The 25,453-nt window shown below is 43.1% G+C and overlaps 1 protein-coding gene across 4 annotated transcripts in view; it reads left to right on the forward strand.

Annotated features, from left to right (window-relative positions):
• Positions 1-25,453, forward strand: part of CALD1 (caldesmon 1) — a 204,855-nt gene that overhangs the window by 148,784 nt on the left and 30,618 nt on the right. For 3 of the 4 annotated variants that reach the window (XM_059711848.1, XM_059711849.1, XM_059711850.1), the window contains 3 exons: positions 16,613-16,759; positions 19,681-20,617; positions 21,836-21,913. In XM_059711848.1, the coding sequence (XP_059567831.1) occupies positions 16,613-16,759; positions 19,681-20,617; positions 21,836-21,913 (1,162 nt within the window). The remainder of the gene's footprint in view (positions 1-16,612; positions 16,760-19,680; positions 20,618-21,835; positions 21,914-25,453) is intronic. The other variant, XM_059711851.1, reaches the window with a different exon arrangement.

Genomic DNA, 25,453 nt, shown 5'->3' on the forward strand with positions numbered 1-25,453 from the left:
CAAAGTAATCTACAGTTGGTAGCTGCCTGTGCAGGGTCTGGATGCACTTGGGAAGGGCCATGCTGAGAACCAAGGCTGACTGCCTACAGTACGGGCCTAGGGTCAGTCAGCAAAAGGACCAAGGCACCAAAGACCTACCAACCCCTGCCAGCTGCCTAAAAAGCTCAGTGGATGAAAGAGCCTCAGGTGGTATATGAATTGGGTGAGACAGGGTCTCAGGGAGTCACCAGCATGGGATGAATATTGTTCACCAGAGTAATACAGATTCAGATTTGGTGCCAGTGTAAGCAGAGACAGTCAACAAAAAAGTCTCAGAGTACACCAAGGCCAGCTGCCACCGCCTGAAAAGGGTCTCGGGGAATGGTCAGGGTGGAGCTAGTGGAGTTCACCAGGCTAATGCGGATTCAGACTTGGTCATATGGGGGGAGGGTTCAACATAGGGACAATGGTGTGTGTCCCTCCAACCCTTGCCCTGAAGCCACACAACTCAGTTTTTCCCTGTCTCTGCCATCCCTGAACATGACAGAATTCCTCGAGAGTTTTTTAAGAAAGACTGCAATGCAAGCCCAGGCTGGTTGCTGCCCAAAGAGCGTTAGGTCTTGTGCAATTTGGGTGGGGCAGGGTCTCAGGCAGTCTTCAGGGTGTTCAGTAGCCTAATGCAGAATCAAATTTGGCCAGTGTGGGAGGGGAGCTCAACACAGGGGCAATGGTATACATCCCTCCCTCAGTTTTTCCCTCTTGGTCTCTGGCATCCCTTGGTCTTGATGGAATTCCTCAAGAGTTTTCTAAGAAAGCCTGCAACGCAGGCCTAGGCTGGTTGCTGCTAAAGGAGCCTAGGGCCATGTTCGTGTTTGATAGGGCAGGGTCTCGGGTAGTCATCAGGGTGGAGCTAGAGGAGTTCGGATTTGCTCTGTGTTGGGAGAGCTCAACGCTGGAAAGATGGCATCATCCATCCACAGCAGGGGAGGACGACTCAACACAGGGACCATGGCGGCTGTTCCTCCAGCTCTTACCTCTATGCCACACAACTCGCTTTTTCCCTGTATGTCCCTGGCACCCCTCGAGCCTCTACCCCTTTGCCAGAGCCCAAGGTAAGTGCCTGTGACTGCGAGTTTGTGTGCCAATATTTTGACTTTTCTTTTAATATTAAGCCACGTTCGCATCCTAAAATGTGCAATTGCTATCTGTTGCAAGGATAGGATGATATGACTGAGAATTTTCTTTCAAACTAGAAAGGTAATTTATTAATTAACAGTAAATATAACTGGCAAGATTACCATCTTCATAATTTATATAGGGTCCTCCCTATTGAGAGAACGGGGGTGGAGGAAGAGAGACAGGTTCGGTCGAAGAAAAAGACCCAGTTATAGGTTATCATCAATCTTTGATAAACAGAGAACTGGAGTGAAGGGAGTCAGGATACTCTTAAAAGGTATTCCTTTAAGAATGCCATGGTAGTATTCCAGGCTTCAGCCTGGGCGTGTTTTAATGTACAGTAGCTAACCAGTAGTGGTCACATTGCTTTCAACAAACATGACATAATATGGGAGCCAAAATGATAACACACATAACAAGATTAAGGCGATGTATGTCAAATATGTGGGACACAGGAAAAGAGTTCCTTCCAGTTGACCTTCATCGGATCTTGTAAGACATCACAGAAGAGTGTAGCATTTGAGCTGGCCGTGTGGAGACGGAAGATCGCTCTAGGTAAAAATGGAGAGGAGAGAAGAGCATGCCTAATTTTTTTGACTGATAGTGGTACTATATAAAAAATGTGAGACATTGGCTTAGATCAGGGATCTGCAAACTTTTTTTTACCTACAGTCATAGCTACTGGAATGTGGCATTGGAGTGTGAAAGCAGCCATAGACGATCTGGGCATGGCTGTGTTCCAATAAAAGTTTATTTACAAAAACAGGATGTGGGCTGGATTTGGCCCTTGAGCCAGATCCCTGGCCCAGATGACTGAAGCTCTTTGTTAATCTACCGAGCACCCTAAGAAAGCTCATGCAGTGACATAGTTTAGAAAGCAGACAGGTATGGGAACTAAAGACCTGGGTCTGGTCCTGACTGTGTGACTCACTTCGCCTCTCAGACCCCGGGTTACCATGTATGACATGTGGCGCTTGGATGGAAAATCACCTCCACAATCCCTTCTAGTTTAATTATTCTGTAGTTCCAATATCACCCCAGTGCAGATTTCACCTGGGGTCTGATTGATAGGCAGAATAAGTGAAAATCTGGTTTAATTCTTTGTGGGCACAGTGAGTACAAGAAAGCAGAGAAGATGGTAAGAACAGGAAAGGCTATACACGCCATTCTGAAAAGTGGGAAGTCGTAGTTACTGCTCACGGAGGATCCTCTACAGGGCTTCTGTTCTAAATGATGGTAGGATGTGCTGAACTGAAGTCTCCTCTTGCAGCTAGGATTGATGGAGCCCTTGATATTGGGTAGCTGGCCCTTTATTTCATGGGGAAAGCTGCAGAGTGACATGGAACACCTGGAGTGGAGGCTGGAACTAGAAAATCCTGCCTGTGGACTTGCTAGGGCCCCCGCCTCGGAAGGAGCCTCTCTTCCGCTCAGTGAAACGGTTGGTTTACTCTCCATCTGTTAGAGGCCGGCTGCCTGTGTGCCAAGCACAACTGCAGCTTTCCTAATGCCCTCCATGCACTCCACGCCCCGGCCAGACTGAACTGTTTGCTTTTCCATGTCCATACTTCCTGACTCTGCAGCCTTGCTATTTGAGCTCTCTGTGTGTGGAAAAGTCCTCTTCACTCCTCCCCACTACCCCCTACCCCCTCTCCTAGCCCAGAATCCTCAAAGACCCAGCTCAAATACTACTTTCTCCATGAAGTCTTCTCTGATCCCTTAGCTGGAATTGTCTTCTTCCTCCTCTAAACTTTAAATCACTTTACCAATAAGTCTCCTATGGCATTTACCACGTGTCTTAGCTTCCCTACCAGATTATAAATGCCTTTCAGGAGTCGAATGCATCTTGATTTTTACTCTCAGTGGTTGAATATTGTAAATGCTCGACAAATAGCTGTTGAATGGATGTGCTAATTCCGGCCACCTGGGTGTCAGTTTGCACGTTGGAGCGGCATTGCCCACCAGCATCCCACAATCACAAGTTAAGACTCCACCTTATTGCCCACCACCTCATCCTCAGAACCTACGCCACTGATGCAGCCCCCAGTGCTGCCCAGAGTTCTCCGCTCTGATGTCCCACTTGAACTGAACTGACCTCCCCTCAAAGACTAGAACCTTTGGTGGGTTGGTTGGGGAGAGGAAGGTACGTAAGATTAGAAGCCCTTAAGCCAGTGGTTCTCAACCTTCCTAATGCGCGACCCTTTAATACAGTTCTTCATGTTGTGGTGACCCCCAGCCATAAAATTATTTTCGTTGCTACTTCATAACTGTAATTTGGCTACTGTTATGAATCGTAAGGTAAACATCTGATATGCAGGATGTGTTTGCATTGTTACAAATTGAACATAATTAAAGCATAGTGATTAATCACAAAAACAATATGTAATTATATATGTGTTTTCCGATGGTCTTAGGCGACCCCTGTGAAAGGGTCGTTCGACCCCCAAAGGGGTTGTGACCCACAGGTTGAGAACCGCTGCCTTAAGCCAATGCCAGTGCTGTAACTTTGTAATTTGTAATTAGAAGATAGGACATATTTTAGAATAAAGTAGATTATCTCCCCTGCTGAAACAGTGTCTCCTGTCTAGGTGACAATTTTAAGGAACTAGTGATTGCACTGATATCTAGTCAGGAGACACATGAGCCTCGCTGGTTAATAATCTAATGTTGGGATAGAAATCTGCAGGTGTAGACAGGCCAGGTCCTCCCTCTCAGAGCCCTGGTGTCTGGCTCTTAAGCTGTTGATGATTCTAATTCAATTAACACACCCAAATCTAAGTGCTCAGCTATTTCATATTACTCTACCTGCTAAAATATCCCCATTTCTATGGGGGTCTCCTGTTAATTCAAAGGGAGTCTTAGTGTGGAAGGTTATTATTTGGTTTGGTTTGGGCAGGCTGGCTTTCTACCAAATCACCGCCTGTGGGTGTCTGCTTGTTCCCCTCGCATGGAGCAGGCCCCGTCTTAGGTAAGGTTTCCGTGGACTTGGGAAGACTCTGTGACTTCCTTTCCCAACAGTAGGGAGGTTGCACCCATTCGCAGTGGTTGGCTCCCAGGTCCCCTGCAAGAATAAACGTTGTTTCCAAAGAGCCAAATGTCCAGGATTTGGCCCTTCAACATTCATTTCCTGTCTCCACTCAAGGTTTGTCTTTCTATTTGCTACTGCTTATAAACAAACCCTGCATGCAGTTCTAGCGCGCGGGGGAGCTGGGAGCCAGCTGGATGTGAGGGAAGTTTGCCGCCGTACCGCTCAAGCCGGGGAGGTAGCAATCACCCCAAAATGTGCTTTCCTGTTAGAATGACAGTCACTTCTATTACCAGAGGTGCTGGAAGCAAAACTCCAGTGTCATCCTATCAGTAATTTGGGCTTCGTGTTTCTAAAGAAGAGGTGAAGGCCTGCACTGGGGCGAGGTTGGGTAGAGGAGGGAAGTGTGTGTTGGAGGGGAGTGGGGTGGGGGGAATAGGGGCCATCTGTAATAACTATCAACAACAAAAAATGAACTTAAAAAAAAGCACAGGCTGCTAGACTTGGCCCATGAAAATAAAATAAAATAAAATAAAATAATAAAATAAAACAATAAATAAAATAAAATAGAAAAGAGGCAAAAAAAAAAAAAAAAAAAAAAAGGAGGGAAAGATAGAAAGCTATGCCACCCGAATAGCAAGAAATGGAGCCAAAAGAGAGTACCGAGGAAGAGGAAATGAATAGTAAATCTTTTTCCAATTAAGAAAAATGAGAGTGGAAGCAGGAAAGCTCCAGAGGGCACTTTGGCGGGGGGCGGGAGGATCATAAAAAGCCTGTTATGAAAATCCATTACACATAAATTTCCTTGCATTAGGCACTGCTTGTCTACAGAGGCTGCGGAGAATCCTCTCGGCTGACACGGGACATGCGACTTTAGTTAATGTCTCCACATGCCGTGTACTTTCCCATCGGCTTGTCTGCAATACCACTCTCCCCTCACAGGGATCCTTTAATTAGTCACAGGTTCGTAATCTCCCCACTCACGGACATCTTGTTTTCATTTTTCCAATCACTTCATTTCTTTCTCTAAATGTTTACCAGTGCCATAGGGTCCCCTAATTTGAAGCTCCACCACATGATATTGTGGACCATTGTACTGCATTGCAAAAATATTTCAGATATGGTGGCAAGACTTGAATTTCTAGATCACATTAGGTGTAAGGCTCATCTAAAATGAGTTGACGTTTTTTAGATTTGAAGAGAGAAGGGGAAGTTTCTGCTTCTAGGAGACTGTCTTGGACTATGAAAAGAATCTGTTTATATATCTGTGGTCAGAGGCAGTTGCATCTAAATGAGCCAGTAGGAATGTGGGGGTTACCCTGCACCCTATTCTGGGACAGTTGCTAAGCTGGTTGTATATCCAGGTCCAGACCTATATGAGAGAGAGAGAGAGAGAGAGAGAGAGAGAGAGAGAGAGAGAGAGAGAGAGAGAGAGAGAGAGAACAGTGGGGCCTTGATTTACGAGTGTCCCGACTAACGAGTTTTTTGAGACACCGATTTTTTGCTTTGAGTTGATAGAGTAATTTGAATTAACGAGCTTCTTAACGAGCTCGGTCTTAGAACGAATTAAACTCGTAAGTCAAGGCCCCACTGTATTCCCAAGTCATTGACACCTGGGTCCGAATTGTTTTATCATGTTTTACTTTTTTAATAAAAAAAGCCCAAGGTTTATTGTCCACATCTACAACGTGCATTAAAGCAAGATTGTCCTTTAGTAGCTACAACAGTCAGAAAATAACCCCAATTCAGATTTTCCTTTTGATTCACAGCATTTTTTAAAGTCTAAGTTTACTGATGATAATATTTATTTGATTCTTATTAGACAAAAGAAAAAAAAATCCTAGATTGGAGATGAAGAAAAGTAATGTTTATGAAAACTCGGGTAGTAATTGAGTTTATCTCTATTAGCCACATCTTTTTACCAGTTGAATCTTAAATAAGGGTTGAAAGAGAAGAGAGTTCGATTGCTTTATTTTAATTATCTTACTGGCCACTTAAACATTTCTCACTTCTTTTCATTCATTTCAACCAAAGTTTAACGTGAATAACCAAGTGAAAGGGAAGATATGGCTTCTCCAATATCAACCTTCTCTTTCCATACCTCCCCTTTCTAAACATTTATAAATTAAAAAGTGAACTGTTTCTATCAGGCCACACTTATTGCTTTTATGGGGTAGAATCGCGGGAGTGATACAAATCCAGTCCTATCTGTGGCAAAATGAATAGATTTTAGTTTATCTCGGGGATTGGTCATGAACTTACCCTCCAAAATCTGTATTTAATAGGTTTGGCAGATGCACTGTTCTTTTTAAAAATAAATTGGGGAAATGTAGCAATTCAATAAGAAAGTAAATCCAGAGTCTATTCATTTTATTTCTACCAAATATCACAAAGTGTCTATGGACTTTTAAAAAGAAAATGAGACCAGTTAAGTAAAAAGTTAGACATTTATCTTATCCAAACTATGATCTCAAGAAATGTGGGAGACAGTAAAGGACACAGGGAGGATAAGTGGAAATGGAAGAAGACTTGACTTGGGGTGGTGAATACACAATACTGTATGCAAATGATGTATTATAGAATTAAACACCTGAAACCTATATATTTATTAACCAATGTCACCCCAATAAATTCAATTAAAAAATAGAAATGAAACTAGAGAATTATTTAAAAAAAAATGCTTGGAAATCCTGTGCCTCATCTATTATTATAAACTACAGCTATTTATTTAAACATGGAGAATCTCAGAAATATAATGCATACAGTATGATTATGTAAACTTCTGAGAAGGCAAATCTAAAAATTGAATCATTTAAGGATGCATACCTTGGGGGTAAAACTACAAAGAAAATCAAGAGAATAATTAAAATAATACCAAATTCAGGCTAGAGGTTATTTAGTGGCATAAAAAGAAATAGGGATGGGATTGAAAGGGGCACATAAGAATCTCCACGGTGCTCACACTATTTAAGTTGGGTAGTAGGCACATGGGTATTTCCTGTGGCCATAGCTGGTTTGGCTCAGGGGGTAGAGCATTGGCCTGTGGACTAAAGGATCCCAGGTTTGATTCCTGCCAGGGGCATATGCCCAGGTTGTGGGCTCAATCCCCCCCTAGTAGGGGGCATGCAAGAGGCAGCCAGTCAGTGATTCTCTCTCATCATTGATGTTTCTATCTCTCTATCTCTCTCCCTTCCTCTCTGAAATCAATAAAAAATATATTTAAAATAAATAAATAAATCCTATATAATAAAAGCCTAATATTCTAAGTGTCTAGTCATCCATTCAACCAATCAAAGCATAATATGCTAATGATATGCTAAGGCCACTCAACCGCTGGCTATGATGTGCACTGACCACCAGGGGGCAGACAGTCAACTAGTTGACCAGTCGCTATGACGTGCACTGACCACCAGGGTGCAGACACTCCAACCAGTAGGTTAGCTTGCTGCTGGGGTCTGGCTGATCAGGACTGAGCGAGACGGGCCAGACACATCCTGGAGCCCTCCCGTGGTCCCTCCCCAGCTGGCCAACCTTCCACATCACTCCCCAGCCCTGATCATGCACAGGTGGGGTCCCATAGCCTGGCCTGCACCCTCTCACAATCTGGGACCCCTTGGGGGATGTTGGAGAGCCAGTTTCAGCCCAATCCTGCAGGCCAGGCTGAGGGACCCCACTGGTGCACGAATTCGTGCACCGGGCCTCTAGTAAGTAAGTAAATATCAACTCTAATAAAAGAGAAAAATGGTAATTGGCGTATGAGCTACCCTTTTCATTGGCTAATCAGGGCTATATGCAAATTAACTGCCAACTAAGATTGGCAGTTAACTGCCAACTAAGATTGGCAGTTAACTGCCAACAAGATGGCGGTTAATTTGCATATGTAGGCACAATGCAGGGAGGCGAAAGGGAACGCAGGAAGAAGCCCCCTGCCACTGACAGTGATCGGAAACCCAGGGGGGAGCTAAGAGCTGGGGGGCAGGGCAAAGGCGGCCCTGGGGCCGCCTTTGCCCTGCCCCCCAGCCATGATCGGAGAATCAGGTGCCTTTTCCGCCCTGGCCAGTGATAGGAGGAAGTAGGGGTGGAGCCAGCGATGGGAGCTGGGCACGGTCAAAGCTGGCAGTCCCAGGAGCTAGGGGTCCCTTGCCTGGGCCTAAAACGGAGCCCACGATCGCGGGGCCGCTGCAGCTGCGGGTCCCCGCTGCCCGGGCCGGACGCCTCAGCCAGAGGCATCAGGCCTGGGCAAGGGGCCGATCCTGCGATTGGAGGGTGATGGGGGTCAACGCCTGAGGGCTCCCAGTATGTGAGAGGGGGCAGGCTGGGCTGAGGGACACTCCCCCCCACACACACCCAGTGCACGAATTTCGTGCACCGGGCCCCTAGTATATATATATTTGCTGTACTACTGATTTGGAAATGAGTCACTAAGTTTAGGGCTCTGCCTGCCCTAGAGCAGGACCATTCTGAGAACTATGTTTCAGTAAACCTTAGTAAGCCACACTTATTAAGCCTTGAGTCAGAATCAGAACTCACAGAACTCTTCTCACCTCCCATGATCAGTCAGACCTGATCTATTCATTTGACAGGGCATTGCAATCATAAAGACACTAAGAACTGGCCTGCTGCGATAGTGTACAGAGGCGAGCAAAGAGGTTTTTCTTCCACTGTCTGATGTTTCTTTCTCCTCTGCTCTGAGCACATGTTTACCCACCATGGTCTGTGGTTACAGAAACTCATGTGATTATGGGATGACACCATTGTATAAAGCATATGGTAGGCCGGTGGTGAAAACTTGTGGTGACAGCATATACGAGAACACCAACATGTGCAAGCACACAACCTCTTACTATAGAGAACCATAAATGTATGGTTGGTTTGCAACTTTAGTAATTCTCAGATGTGTGTATGTATGTGGAGATGGGGTGGCAGAAGGGGAAATAGATGAAGTGAGGCATACCTCTCTTCCTAGGTAAATTTCTTCATAATAACGTATCATCTCACATGCCTTCACCAGGTAAAAGGCACATCTTTGATACAGGAACACATACAGCAACACATTCTACAGTGAAATTCAGCATATTTTGACCTTCCTTCCCCCATTAAATATATGTGTGTGTGTGTGTGTGTGTATAAAATCAGGAGGGTTTTCTTTCATTCTATTTTATATTAATAACAGACCAATTGTTGATTGGCTGCCAATCCATTTCTAAACATATTCTGACCTGAAAATTATTTTTATTTTCTGGATTTTTTTTTCTCCATTATAATTTTTAATGCCTTTTTTTTTTTCAAGGAATCCAAGGGGGAAAAATTCAGAATTAGGCCTCATGTGCATTAAATGAAGCCACAACATTTTGCAGGCACCACACATAAGCAAAATCATAGTTAAGAACCTTGAATGTTTCTATAAACCTCTTTTAACTTTCAAACATACAGTAAATCTATGGGGCAAATATGACTCATTTCAGTAGCTCAGGATTTTCCCTCCTGATCACGGCATGGCCTGAGATTTTGCTGAGAGCGTGTGAGCAATTCACAGATTTGACTGAATACGTTTGGAGAATCTGCTTGCAGTTCATGTTTTGAGAGAAGATTACTGGGGGGTTTTGGTACATGACAAGGAATAATGAAAGGACATGAGTCACTTTGCCTCCTAACGGTGGACCAGCACATTTTCAACCCACATGATATGTTAACTCTTTAAGTTAGATCCCATCTTAAGACCCAGGTTAAGACAATGATAGTGGCAGAACCAAGAATGATGAAAATCAAAGAAAAGTAATTAACTAAGAAGTTGTCCTGAGTGTCCGTGAACCCCAGGCAGTCTTCCTCCTGGGTGAGGCCTGCGTGGGGAGTGTCCCGCTGCAGAAAGCTGGGACAGGATCATGTGTGGGGTTGAGTGGCTCACTTACATCCTGTGATCACTCCTTCAACAAATGCCACCTTCTTCAAACCACTCCTTACATGAAAGTGGAGGTACAGTGGGAGGCAGAGAGATGGGAGCTGGTCTTAGGGTGCAGCTAACTATTTACTGTTGGAATTTGGGGTGCAACATTCTCTTTTTAAAATATAGGACATTGCAAAAACAATGAAAGGAAAAGAGACTTGGGAACCTTTATCCGAATGGGACTTCCATGAGTCTTTCATAAATTGGCCTCATTTTAGGATTGAGCCTTTTCTTTCTCCCAGATTTTCCTCACATAACCTGTGAGTCTGCATGTGTGTCTGTGTACATGTATGTGTGCTTACCAAACATGAGGGATGTCAAAGAACACAAAAGGATTTGAAGGTGGCAATTCAAAGTCTGTTCAGTGGCTCTGGAAATCTTTCTATCCACAGTAGATCTCTAGTGGTGAAGTCATTGAAAGAGATCCCCAAATTTATATCCATACCAAGTATTTTCTGTAGTCTGGCAAACAACTGTTTCAGGAGTGAAGGGCTGTTCTTCAGATATGTCTAAATATAAATGCAATGGTTTATACGCTACAGATTCCTTTTTATGCATTATGGATGTTACAGGCACTTTACAAAACATTTTATTAATAAATAACAAAAGTATAAGCAATTGTCATGTTACCTTAATTTTTTTCTTGATATTTTAAAAGGATCCTCATCCTTCAAATGTTAGAAATTACTGCTATATAAGAGTAAAAGATTAAATTTTTCTCTGACTCTTGTCAGTTAGCAGAGGACTGTATCACTATATGTTAATCCAACCAGGTTATTTGAAGTGACAGCATAGGGATGTAAGTTGAAACAACTATTGTGTTGGGCATATACTATTGGAACATATACTATTCCACTTCACACCATCTACCCTAGAGAAACACGTGTGCACAGGTGTTACAGCACTGTATATGGTAGAGAAAAGTTGGGGAACCAAATGCCTATCAATAGGAGGATGGTAACATTAACTGTGGGATCCTCTACAGAAAGTGACAGAAAGAAGTGATGACTTGGTGGAGTGAATTTGAAAAATCATCAAACATGTTATTAAATTTTTTAATTGTAAAATAATTATGTCATATATGTATGTAAGAAAAATAGAATAGCAAGATTACAAATTCAAACTTGATGAACTATTTGGCTATCCAATTAATTACTCAGAGTAGTACTGTGAATGTCAACATAAAGTGAGTAAATTTGTACGCAGTATAGACAACCACTTTCTCCCCATTCTCTCTGGGTTTTTAATGCTCTTAACATGCAATAAAATCAATCTTCCTCATAAAAATGGCTATTACTGCCCAGCCAGTGTGGCTCAGTGGTTGAGTGTCAACCCATGAATCAAGAGGTCACTGGTTCGATTCCTGGTCAGGGCGCATGCCCGGGTTGTGGGCTTGATGTTTCTATCACTCTATTCCTCCCCCTTCCTCTCGCTCTAAAAATCAATAAAGACATTTAAAAATAGCTATTACTTTTTTTATTCTATTTTTAAACATGGTTTCCTGATAAGAGATCTTGTTTTATTAATAAAATACGATTGCCAGCATTTTTACTTGGAAAGTTCAAGGATCATGTACTATCGTCTCAAATCAGGAAATAGCAAAATGGAAAGAAGACAAAATGAAAGGAAATAAGAACAACATTCTTCAAACCCTAGGGAACATGAGGTGAAACCAAAATAAAACCACCTTTATTGTAGATGACAAGCTGCCAATGTTGTACAAGTCTTAAGAAACCTGTGATGGGGAAGGGGGGGCGGGGAGGACACAAGGCAAGATGACAAGGAGTGCCCGCGCCAGTGTCTTAACTGTGGGAGCTCCTGTTACTGCCTCTTCCTCTCGTCGATGTACATTTAGATCCTGGCCCATCCAAACATAAAGACACCAATTCCTCAGAGAGCCCCTTCTTTGCCATATCTGCAATACCTTTTCCCCCCCATATCTGCAATACTTTTATTTATTTGAACTTTCTATCTAAAAGGTGCAGCATGTAACATGATTGTCTTATTACTTGAATATACTGAGGCTGTAGCACCCTGGTGGTAGAGGACCTCTTTGGTGTGAAAGCCACAGCATTCCAAGAGAGTTTTCCCATCGCATAGGTCTGTTTTTTCTTATAATTTAACACCAGAGCCTTCTAGCAGTGGTTCTGGGAATGGAAGAAAAGCCAGTTCTCTCTACTTTGTTCATACCACTGACAGTCAAATAACATCACGTAATTATTAGGGACTTTTGAGGTTGTTTAACACTTATTCATGCATGCACACACACACACACACACACACACACACACACACACACACCATTTCTCTTTCCCTGAATATTTGATGAGCCATTTTGCTCTGCAGTAAGACCCAATACCGTATGTATAATTGCAATGGTTTATAAGAGGCAGCATTGGCCCCTGCAGTAAGCTCGATCATACCTTTCTCCAAGTGTTCATGTCTCCACAGACAAGCAAAGGCAGCTACCAAAAAACAGGGCACGGGACTCCATACTAAACCTGCTAACACCCAGCATGGGCGGGGGAAGTCATGGATTCTTCTTGTCAAACTTTTTTTTAATAGAGAAGTTCTTTACACATCAGTTGGGGCTACCTTTTTTCAAATACAATGCCTTCAATTAAAACTCTAATCCACACGGTTTCGTCTTTCCCAGATGAGTCAGAGGAAGTTCGGGCCCCACACTGCCTCTGAATCATCTGGGAGCATCAGCTCTCTGTAGTGGAGAGCACCCGTAGCCTGGTTAATGCCGCGTCTGCTGACGTTTCTCAGGAGGAACGAATGGATTGTTGTGCTTTTATTACAACCCAGTGGGTGGTTAGGTATGATGTTTACCAGTCAGCAGCCTTTCAAATACATTTCATCTGGTGTGTGGGAGGTTAGAAATGTTAACATTTTGTCTTGAGCAGGAGCATAAACTAGATGTTGAGCTAGCATTTGGATGTCTTTTTTAATAAATTCTGCTTAGGATGAAATTAGCACTCACATACATTGCTGGTGTTGTATACCTTTCTGGAGGGCAAGTTGTCAGTGTGTATCAAAAGCCTTTAAAGTGAGCATACTTTTAAACACAGACATGCTAACTTCGGAGAATTTTTCCTGGGTGAGTAATTGAACAAGTGCTTAAAGTATAGCTATAATGATGTCCTTTCCAGCATTGTTTATAAGAACATAAATTTGGAAAAATTTTAACTATCAGGGAAAAATGGGTTAAATAGATTATAATACATTTATATAATTACTGTATGCATCTGTACATAGAATACTGTGCTGCTGTGAAAATTATATTTTACTAGTACGTTAAAAATAACCATAAATGAGGTAAATTTAAAACTGTTTATAAAGTGTATATATATATATATATATATATATATATATATATATATATATATATATGAAACATAATTCCACTTCGTTAAAAAAAAATATCTGTGATACATGGGAAAATGTCTGGTAGGATGCATCAAGTATTAATCATTTTTATGTCTGAGTTGTGTGATTAAGGAACACATTTTCACTTTCTCTTTTATATATTTTGTATTGTCTGATTTAAGAAAATAAGTGTATGTTACTTTTAGAATCAGAAGAAATGAACAATTAAGTTCTTTTCAATTTTGAAGGAAAAAATATAAACCTGTGTAGTTATGTGAAAGGCAGGTTGCTGTGGGACAGACCTAAAAGCAAGAAACTACCTGTCTTTGCACGCCAAGGCCTAATGCAGGGAGCCTCACATTTAAAGAATTTCCACGCATGTCAAGTCGTTTGGTGTGGACACAACTTTACTTACAAAGTCAACTGATATGTTATCGAGCCAGCAACTGGGCATGTTATGATTCAAAATACCATGCAGTCCTTTTGCCTCTTTTTTGTTCTTTGAAAACAATTTTAATTTGCATATTCATCAGTAGTAATAAAAGATCCTTAAAAATCTAGTTCTGGTAACTGTATATCCTAGGCAAGGGGCTACCCATGGAGAGTGATTGACTGTAAATTTCAGGCTCTACCAAGTGAAAAGAGTTAAAGGAGACGGGGTATAATCTGGTTGTTCAGGCCACTCCTCCAATGAGAACTCTAAGATGAAGAAAGGTCGCGTGTGATGTAGCCTCAGTGGCAAATCAAGTTTGTGTCCGAACTAAAAGCCAACAACATCGAGCTGCGAAGCACATGGGTAGGTGGGAGGAAGACACTAACATCTCTCATTGTTCAAGCATAGTGGGAAATTAAGGGCTAAAAATGAAATTCCATTCAGGAAAGGGGGTAGTTCTGTTTGTAGCATAGGATGTCCCATATGGAGCTTTTATGTCTCTTGCTTATCTTGGAAAAGGAAGGTCCCAGTAATAGCCAAGACCTCGTGGCTGATCCAGAGATGTAGAAGAACAAATTAAGACTTTGTGTTTGATTGGCTTGGGAAGCAGTCATTAAGGACCCTGCTGTGGTTAAAGCTGTCTACTGAGAAATAAGCCAAAGGAATATTAGGCCAAGAATCTGAAGATTGAAGCCAAACCACTGGGGAAGGTCTTTTGACTGCAAACTACAATGTGATTGAATTAGAAGGGAACATTCAAATTGTGTCATGTTGTCACCTCAAGTTCAACGAGTCTAAAATTGAACTCATCTTTCCTCATCAAGCAGCTCCTCAACTGCACTTTCCTGAGAGCAATAACATACTCTGCTGGAGAATGCCTTACCACAACACCCATGATTTCATTAGACTCGCACACACTTTCAGACAAGGCAATTTAACTCCGGTTAATCAAGGGCGACCAGCAAGTGAGAAGCCAGTTCTAGAAACCAGGTTTTCTGAGTACTAACCTAGTTATCTTTCAACTATATCACACTGCTCTTGTCACCACATTTACAGAAATAAACCAGCTGGTGACATTTTATTTATATTGGAATTTAAGTATTACACACTAGCAGATTTTAGTAAGTATAAAGTCAGATTTTTCTGAAGTAGCAAAGAACCAACCAACCAACCTTAGGTTTTGTTCATTTTGTGTTTTATAAGCTATCTAGGTGAAAAAAAAATTCATAGCGTTTGCATTACTGAAGTCAAATTGCTTCGGATCTACGCCTAAACATGCCTGGTTTGTAAAACTGACCACAGCAAACCACTCCCAGTTATTAGGTTCATGTTGTTGGTATAAATTGTATGGTTCCACATACAGTTTATATTTTTGTTTTCTTTCATTTGTACATTATTTTAGCTTTGTTGTTATATAAGAAGTACAAGCATGAAACTTTTGCATATCAGGATATCTATTTGTAGATATGTAAGTAATCTATAATAATAAAAGTGTAATATGCTAATTAGACCAGACATCCTTCCAGATGTCCTTCCGGACCAAGCCGAGGCGGGTGGGGGCCAAGGTCCTTGCACAAATTTCATGCATCAGGTCTCTAGTATTGTAATAAAAGCACTTTAACTAATGTAAAAAGCAGCCTTCTGCACAGCGCATCTCCATCCCAGCCCATGGGCCCATCAGGCCAGCGTGTCCCTGGGCCAGCACATCCATCCTTCTCTGCACTGTGTATCTCCATACACATTAATCTCTCAGATATACCCAAGTCAACCATTCAGGTCATTTCCTCCTGAGTCTGGGCATCTGTCATTCCCAGCTCCGGTTCTTTATTGGGGAATAAGGAAAACACATCTAACTAGAATGGTATTGATTGTATCATTTCCCTAAATAGGCATTTGCTTCAGCTGAAACTATGAAAGCTAAATAAAATAGATGCATGTGTAGCCCTCTGTGCCTCTTCTACCTGCCCTCGCCCTTAAGTGTCTACGTAAATGCACACGTGTGGGCTACCATGATGTGCCCAGCATGTGTTTTTAGAACAAAAGAGGAGCCTTAGAGGGAACTGCACTGACTTGGAAGCCTCCTTTCAGTTGTCACCTCTCTCCTGTGAAAAGGAACTAAAAGGAAAATATAAAATCCAAGCAAAGAGGCTATTCTGCTCTCGATTTTAATTAGGGGTTTGGGCTTTCTAATGTCAAAGTCCTGGTTTGGTTACTCAGCTTGATTCTTTTCTGACCTTGTGACAATGTCTATACAGAAAATGAGTACAACATGCTTTGAATCTTTTTAATAAGTGTTTTGATTATTTTCAAATTATTTTCAAATGTGTTTTGATGCTTTGGCTTTCTGTCTCTAGTTTACAAGCCGGTCCTGGGCTTAGTAAAGACTACGTATGCTAATGTAGTCTCTGAAGGCAACTTGCTTTTGTGTAGGTTTTTAAATTTAAGCTGTTTATTTGATCATTGCAAATTATCTTCTGTAGATATTGGGTTAGTGCTTTTCAGATCCGTAAAAGTTTGAAAACTAGAGATTGGGTCTCTAAACGGAAGGAACGGAACGTTCCTTTTAGAACTCTGTGGTTCCATAGGAGTCCAGTTTAGAAAACGACTCGGGGCGGATCCTGCCAAGAAGATGGTAAGGATGGTTGGCAGTTGGCATGCTCAAGAGGTTGTTTCTGTGATGTTGCAGAATCGCCTACCAGAGGAATGACGATGATGAGGAAGAGGCTGCCCGGGAACGGCGCCGGCGAGCCCGACAGGAAAGGCTGCGGCAGAAGCAAGAGGAAGAATCCTTGGGGCAGGTGACCGACCAGGTGGAGGTTCACGCCCAGAACAGGTACTGTCCTCTTCAGAATGGAAAGTGTCTAAGTTGCTTCTTAGCCTGTCTGATGAATGGAATGTGTTGGACAAAGCATTCCCTTCTCGGCCCAACTCCAAGTCCTGGTTAGTCTTTTCCGTCTAATTTGTTTAATTATTTCGTGGCCATTTTAGGCAACGAATCAGATTGAACAGTAAACTGATTTCAGCTATAGGACACCACTATTCCTTTCTCTCCCGCCAGCCCAAACACACCCCAATGGAATGATTTTATTTTATAATCTAATCATTTTTATTTACTCAATATGGTGGGTTATAGCTTTAAATAAGGGGAACTATTTACATTCATTCTTTAAGCTATTGCTATCTGTTTTGAGCTAAAGATTTATTAACTCAGTAGTTTTCTGTGCCTATCAACAGCAAATAATACTTTAATTTTAAAAATAGGCATGAATTGCAAATGTCTTGGTTTTCCTGATATACAGCCTGAATCAGTATTCTGTGATCACTACAATATTCAGCAAGGTGCAAAAATCCTGTTTAATTTAATGTAATTATTTAATGTAATTATGCCAAGATGGTGTCAGAGTCTTAACAGAGGAGGGCTGCAGAGTCATTCACTGCCTTTCTGACTTTTGAGCTGAGGATGGAAGGGGGAAAAGAGCTTTAAAATAGCTCTTGCCTGAATCTGGTTATCAATGAATGATTAACAATGGCTGAAAAAGTGACTCGTGGTCTATAGTTTTTCTTGCTTTTCAAATCTTGCTTCTACTTGAATTTCTCTCCTTTTTCACATTTTATTAATAACAGTTATTTCATGCTATTGGTTGAACACAAAAAAATTCTTTTCTTTTTTCAGTAAAGCATGTGTGATTTACCTCTAAAATATAAACAACCCTAACTGGTACTTAACTACTGGTGATTGCTGTCATGATTTATAAACAGGCGAAGAAAGGATCAGCAGAATCTGTTGGTTTCTGAACTCCAGAGTACTTTCATCTGGCTAGCACTTTACAATTTGGGGGACCTTTTAAAAATTATTTAAATTCAGTTGATCCAAATGCCTATGTATATAGACTTTTCCCCTTAAATTCTAAACCATTTGTATTTCCAGGGACATGTAATCCTTACATGTCCAATTCATGGAGACAGTGTCCTGTAGCAACAAGCTAAGGCCAAGAAAGTTTAAAATCTAGCCTTTGCTCTGCCATTTCTTGTTGTTAAATGTGAAACATGTTTTTCCAAAATTAAGTGAACTTGAACTTCAAAGGGGCCAAGTTCAGTATGAACCATGACATTTGATGGAGTTTCTAAACACTGCAAGACATATTCTTCCAACTCTGGCCACAGTTCCTGGTATCACATGGCTGGCCGTTTCCTGCCAGCAGAGACCAACACCCCTGGCTCAGGCAGTGTCCAGCGTCCTGCAATAGGGAGTGAGGTGATGGACATGGTACAATGTGATTTTTAGAGATTTTCTTTTCTTTTTAAATAAACATCACATTTCACTGTTCTTTGTCTACTGTGGAAAGAAGAGCAAAAGACCCCAGATTCATGAAAATCTTAACAAAGAACATAGATGGTATGTATATAAGTGAGGGGAATGTCAGCTGCTAAAACAATGAGCCCCCACATTTTAGTTGTTTAATTCAATAATATATACCAGTCTGGTGTGGTTGCTTCTGACGAGTAGGTAGAACTGGTCCCCTACTTTCTTTTCCCTTGTGACTCTATCAATTCCTGGGGCTTTGGAGTCCTCTGATCTAGCCGGCAGAGAGAGAGAGAGAGGGTAGAGAATGTACCCTTGCTTCCTATTTATCTTGGTCTGGACACATCACTTTTGCTCACATTCAGCTGGAAATTGTTGGTCACATGGCTCTACCTAGGTGCGAGGAAGAAGGGAGGGTAGAGAATATAATATTTGACCGACAACCTCTTCCTGTGACTATGGAAGGAAGAGCATGAATTGTGGTGGACAGTTACATGCCTCTACCACGGGGGTCTTCGGTGTGAGTATAACATGTCCACACCATCATGTACAGTACACTCCCTCCCTCTCCAAGTACTTTGTGTTCCACAAATCCAGTTCAAGGACTCTAGATGACTTGGTGACATGTGAAAATCCTGTATGACACTAGAGCAGCCGTGGGCAAACTACGGCCCGTTTGAAATGAATAAAACTAAAAAAAAAAAAAAAAAAAAGACCGTACCCTTTTATGTAATGATGTTTACTTTGAATTTATATTAGTTCACACAAACACTCCATCCATGCTTTTGTACCGGCCCTCCCGTCCAGTTTAAGAACCCATTGTGGCCCTCGAGTCAAAAAGTTTGCCCACCCCTGGACTAGAGGAATTCACTTATTATTTCAGTTTGGTCCTTGTCTCAGTTTGAGTTCCCCAAGCCGCAGATCCTGAAACAAGAATTTGACCACAAGTCGTTTATTTGTAAAAATGACCCCAGAAAACACTGGGAGCGGTGTGGGGAAGGGGCACAGGGAAGGAACGGCAACCAAAGAAAGCTTTCATTGCCAAGCAAGGGACCGCTGCGGGCACCTGGAGCTTCTCTCCCGGGGAGCTCTAAGATCCAGGCAGCACAGGCACTCAGAACAATCCAACCCAAAAGGTGTGGGGAGCGGAGGTCTGTGTACACCAGTGCTCATCGATGCTTGTTTGACGTCTGCTCCCAGGAAGCGTTAATATCCAAAGCACGTCTGGCATGTAGAATAGACTGCAGTGGCCAGAGAAAGACGGTGGGCACAGACTTGCACATGCTATCAGTTCGGGAAGGGGGGAGGGGAGGGGAGGGGAGGGGAGGGGAGGGGAGGGGGGCATATGGGCATGGCACTGCCAGCCTCTGCCCTAGGGCCAGCGTGGGTCGGGGATCCGCTGACGCATTAACCAGCAGCACGCTGTCTCTGGTGTTGTTTCTGCCGCGCAGTGTGCCGGACGAGGTCAAGGCCGCCACCACCGCCAACACGCAGGTGGAGGGCGATGACGAGGCCGCGTTACTGGAGCGCCTGGCTCGGCGGGAGGAGAGGCGCCAGAAACGCCTGCAGGAGGCGCTGGAGCGGCAGAAGGAGCTGGACCCCACGATCACCGACGCCAGCTTGTCTCTGTCCGGCGGAAGAATGCGGAACGACGCGACCGAAGATGACTCGGCCGAGAAGGAAGAAAAAAGCGAAAGTCGCCGAGAAAGATATGAGATGGAGGAAACAGACATAGTCACCAAGTCCTACCAGAAGAACGACTGGAGGGAGGCAGACGAGAAAAAGAAAGAAGACCAAGAAAAAGAGGAAGAGGAGAAGCCAAAGCGAGGGAGCATCAAAGAAAATCAGGTAGAGGTGACGGTGGAAGAGAAAACCGTAGAAACTCGAGAAGAAGCAGTGGGGATGCCTTTGAAAAATGGGCAGATCGGTGCAGATGAGCCTAAAATAGAGGATGAGAGGGAACAAGGCTCGGATGAGATTGCCCTTCAGGAAAAGATGGAGGAGGAGGAACGGGAAAGGGCCCAGGCAGAGAGGGTCAGGTTGGAAGCAGAAGAAAGAGAAAGAATGAAAGCTGAGCAAGCCCAAAAGATAGCGGAGGAGAAAGCAAGAAGGGAAGCGGAAGAACGGGCCGCTGCACAAGAGAGAGAGAGGAGGGAGGCAGAGGAGAGGGAGCGGGCTGAGGAGGAGGAGAGAAGGGCAGCGGCCCAGAGGCAGAGAGCAGAGGCAGAGGCAGCCGAGAAGGCTAAGGTAGAAGAGCAAAACCGTGCAGAGCAGCCGGAAGAGAAAAAGATCAAAGGGGAAAAGGTAGAAGAGAAAATAGACGGGAAATGGGTGAATGAAAAGAAAGGACGAGAAGATAAACATCAGACAGCTGTCCAGAAGAAACAGGTACGGTACACATTTTGCACCGTGTGTGTGTGATGCCTGCGACGTGTGAGAAATGTAATGCACATCCAATTTGGGGCTGAGGCCGCACTCCTGTAAGCCACGTGCTTGGTCATTTGGCGAGCTGTTTGTTCTTTTAGGCCATCGCACTCTGCAAGCATGAGGCAACTGATCGCTGGCCGAATAGTCGGTCAACCAAATTTACTGTTGCTCGGGGCTTGCTTGTTATGCACACCAGACAAATGAATGAACCCAAAGGTGGTAGTCACTGTGGCGGTGCTGCGTTGACGTGTGGTTCTGCGCCAGCATCTGAACGCATTCCTTTTCACACCTTTACTTCTACCCATAGGCCTACACGAGGCAAAGGCATCTTAACTCCTCAGGCTTACCGATGGGTTTGGCATTTAATAAAAAATTACACATGTTGGGGTGGGAAACTGACAAAAAGAGAATCATGACCAGAAATAGCGTCTTAAGAAGGCAAATATAAAACCCTCGCAATCAACTGGTAATAAAGGAGGGAAAGAAGTCAGTTTGAGGATCTTTTTTAAAAAATGTCAAAACCATGATTGGCATCATGTAGACCTGAGCTTAATGTAAACTTGCAGAAAGCCAGTCACCTGGGGTGGCATCAGTCTATAATTGACGGGTAATGAAAAGCATAGGTGTTGCTTCTTTTACCACCTGAGTGACATCTAAACGGGCATAGCCTGAGGAAGGGTGGAAATTGAGGGGAGGGGTGTGAGCGGCAAGAGATTTGTTTTTCTGTCTGCAAGTCTGCATTCAAAGCACTGTGCTTAACCGCCACCTGCTCGCATGCTCTCCTCCCAGAAGAACGCTCTGTCACTAAGTATGCTTTGCACTGAAGTGGTCTTTCACTCCTGCTTGTTATGAGGGACTCGTGAACACAGCCACTACGGAGAGGATTAGGGACCAAATGCACCCAACCACACACGAGGTTTGTAAACACGCCCAGGGAGCACCATGTCCCGCCAAATATCAGTGAGCACAAGGGCAGGCACACGGGGAAACCATCGGGGGCGGGAGGAAGACACCCCCAGCTGCTGTTTGTAACCACGGGGGGCAACGTGAGCACTGACACGGCAAGAGAGCAGTCAGCCTGCGCCACATGCCGAGTGACCTGAGCACCTCCTCACTCGAGTCAGAGCGAGAAAGGGCTGCTTTTACATGAGTGATCTTACCATTCCTGAAAATGAAAAGGAAGAAGAAAAGGGGGCTAAAGTGCAGCTTAAAAGAGAAAAGTCCCAAGAAGACAAGCCTGCCTTCAAAAAAGAAGAGGTAAATATTATTGGGAAATGACCTCATTAATGATAAAGCGGCAGAGAGTGTGCCATGCATGGCCTTTCAGGTCGGGTCACCTCTGATGTTTTTCAAGCCATGACTTAGCGATTCACTGAATGGCGAAATCCGCTTAGAGCATTTCAAAAGTAGTTCAGTGTGTCCGTCGGCATTTTATAAAAAGAAATAGAAGCTGTCAGAGAGCATTGTAGGCGGTAGGCACTGCATAGTGACATAAATTTTCATTCTTACTGTGGGTCATAGTCAAAAGCTTGAAAAACGCCTCTCTGCTCAGTCTTCCCTGCTTTCTATTCTTCTAAGTGCTGTCCCCCCGCCCTTGAGCCATCCTGCTTTCATTCCCATCAGGACATATTTCCAACTGGCTTTGATTAATGATTTAACTTCTCAAAGGAAAAACACCCCCACATCTCAGTAGAAAATTTGATGCACGGAAGATGATATTTGGTTTCCGAAAGAAACCTTGGGCAAAATGTTCTGCATTGCATTTCTGAGGCACACACAGGCACTGGTGCCAGGGTGTTGGACTGTGGGTAAGTAACCCATAAGCGGACCAGAGGCTGCTGCAAAGAGAAGGTCATGACCTGATGTCCTTGAAGTGCCACATCGGAAAGCCCGGTTTTGCTTTATCCATTGTGCTTATGTTAGCCCCAAGGAATCCTAAAAGTGTGACAGTATCTAATCAGGTCAACGTATGTGAACATGGTAAAACTAAACTATGAAAAATGGAAGAGTTTAAGCACTTTGCCCGTGGACTGACCTGTAGCTATTGTATTTAAATATGTTTTTATTGATTTTTTTTTTTTTTTTTTTTTTTTTTAGAGAGAGAGGAAGGGAGAGGGATAGAGAGATAGAAACATCAATGAGAGAGGAACATCATTGATCGGCTGTCTTCTGCATGGCCCCCTCCAGGGATCAAGCCTGAAACCTGGGCATGTGCCCTGACCGGGAATTGAACTGGCAACCTCTTAGTTCCTGGGTCAACGCTCAACCACTGAGCCACACCGGCTGAGCTGACCTGAAGCTATTGGGCGCCAACTCAAATGGGGTCTTGCTACATTTCTCTACCCATTGTGGCATATGTTAAGAAACAGGAAGCCCTAGCCGGTTTGGCTCACTGGATAGAGTGTCGGCCTGGGGACTGAAGAGTCCCAGGTTCGATTCCGGTCAAGGGCATGTACCTTGGTTGCAGGCACATCCCCAGTGGGGGGTGTGCAGGAGGCAGTTGATCAATGTTTCTCTCTCATCGATGTTTCTAACTCTCTATCCCTCTCCCTTTCTCTCTGTAAAAAAAAATCAATAAAAAATAAATTTAAAAAAATTTTTAAAAAAAGAAACAGGAAAAAAAAATCCATAATTGGAAAATAGATAACCAGATTAAATAGGGGGTGATTGTTTTTGTAAGCATTTTTTCTAAAATGCATGTAAAAAGTAAAAACCCTTCGTTCCTGTTATATTTATTTTGTTTAAGATGCCTGCTCCTCCGTGCTTCTAAAAGAATGCATGGTGGTTTGGGAGTGAACACTGAATGTGAACTCTGTCCATTTAAAGGAAGGAGAAAGCGTAAATGCTAATAACTGGAAAACCGAATTTGGCTCAAATGAGGCAGCTAAGGAAATGGTTGAACATGTGGGAAAACAGTGTTCTCATTTTGTAACAGAAGAACACTACAAAAAAATGCAAGTTACCTCGGCACTAAACTCAAGCAGCAACGTCCCACAGGGTTCTTCTCTAGAGCTAGCGTTTGGTGAGGAAATCTTTACAGGAAGGAGAGGGCATGAAACCATAGCTCAGTGATTAAGTTTATGTTGGGGATGGGAGCTGGAAAAGCACGTTTGGACTCTGTACTCTAAATGTAACTCATTTCATGAGGCTCTGATTGGCTTTCAGTGACCAGAGCCTTCTGGTCTGTGTGTTGTGTGGGAGCTGGGAAGAGCTCACGCCGCCATCCAGATCCTCCCTTTGCCTCTTTCGGATAAGTCCCCCCCTCCCCATTCAACACTCTCCCCGGTACAATGCCTTCAGAGCTGCCTCTTTCCCAGTTTGCTCTACAGCACATTCCACTGTCCCAAAACCCGTGGCCCCGTTTTTATACGAGGCCAGATAAGCTCCTCTGCACAGGATTAAAAATTTTTTTTTGTTAATCTGCCATTCCTATTTTAACGTGGCGTACATAAACTACTAGTTGAATGACTAGGTTTTCCCCTCTCCAGCTAGCTGTGTGGCTGCTGTATATAGATGACTTTAAATCCTATTTTACGTGACTTAGCCATTTCAAACACCCTCCTCCTTTTTTTAATTTCCTTTTTGTTAAAAAAAAAAAAAATTAAGCCTTTTCTTTCAAGGAGCAATGCAGAATCGGTCAACCACGATAAACACAAACATCATGTAAGCCTTCTTAGAGAAAACACTTCCAGAAGTCGCTCCAACACCTTACAGAGCATTTTCTTTCTCCCACTGCGCTTTAACTCTTTTTTTTTTTTAAGTGTAGAGAACATTTTATTGCTTGTGGCAATGGGTGGCAGATGATCGCCAACCTTGAAATTTAATGTAGCTTTTTTGTTCTCCTCTCCAATCATAAAATGTCTCATTTTAGTTCTTTTATTATTATTATTATTATTCTTTCTTTTCTTTTCTTTATTGATTAAAGTTCTTTTTAGTTCTTCACCCTAAAGCTCTCTCCCTCCCCCATCCCCCCACCTCCCCACACACACAGCCTTCGCCCACCTCTAGCAGAAAAACAGCTTGCGGGGGAGTTGTTCCTACAGTGTTGAAGCTGACATTCATGCATCCAGTCCAAGTCTCCCCAATGTTGGTGTGCATGCGAGTCACCAGGAGATCCTAGGGAACGCAGAACCTGACTCACTGGCTCTGGGTAGAGTCTGAGCTTCTGGTGAGGTCTGTTGTCCGTGGACCGGACTTTCAGTAGCAAGGACATTTATGAGTTATATGTTGGACCCAAAGAAGAAACTGAGGCTTCTGAGTCTAACAAACGTGCATTAAAACCTAATCTGAAAAGAACGGTAACTTGCACCCGTTCTTGTCACTATTCTGGAATCAAATAATGCAAAACAATAAACTACAAAGACTGACATAGCAGTCCTTTATGACCTGCTCACTTGACACTTTGAATGTCTCTGGCACAGGGTCATGTCGCTGGAATTCCCGCCCCACACACACCCATGTGTTATCCTATTGGATATCCTAAATACCCAGTTTTAGCCAAATGATCATATTTGGCCAGCCTTTCATTTGCTAATGTTATCTGTCCATGAAGCACATTAACTTTTTCAGAATACTTGGCTACCCATTAATCCATCAGCACAGATTTCCTGAATGGTAACATGCTTTTCCCAAATGACTCAGAATCCCATGAGCTTGGGTTAAATCTGCTATCCAATCCAATCCACTGTGCTCCTTACAGTAATATGTAAATGCATTGTGGAATTGCTTTACTTATTCATTTCCCAAAAAGATAAAATAATTTGCAAACTCAAATTATCATGCTTTCACTGGGAATTT

The sequence above is a fragment of the Myotis daubentonii genome, chromosome 10, assembly GCF_963259705.1.
Source record: "Myotis daubentonii chromosome 10, mMyoDau2.1, whole genome shotgun sequence".
NCBI classification, from domain to species: Eukaryota; Metazoa; Chordata; class Mammalia; order Chiroptera; family Vespertilionidae; genus Myotis; species Myotis daubentonii.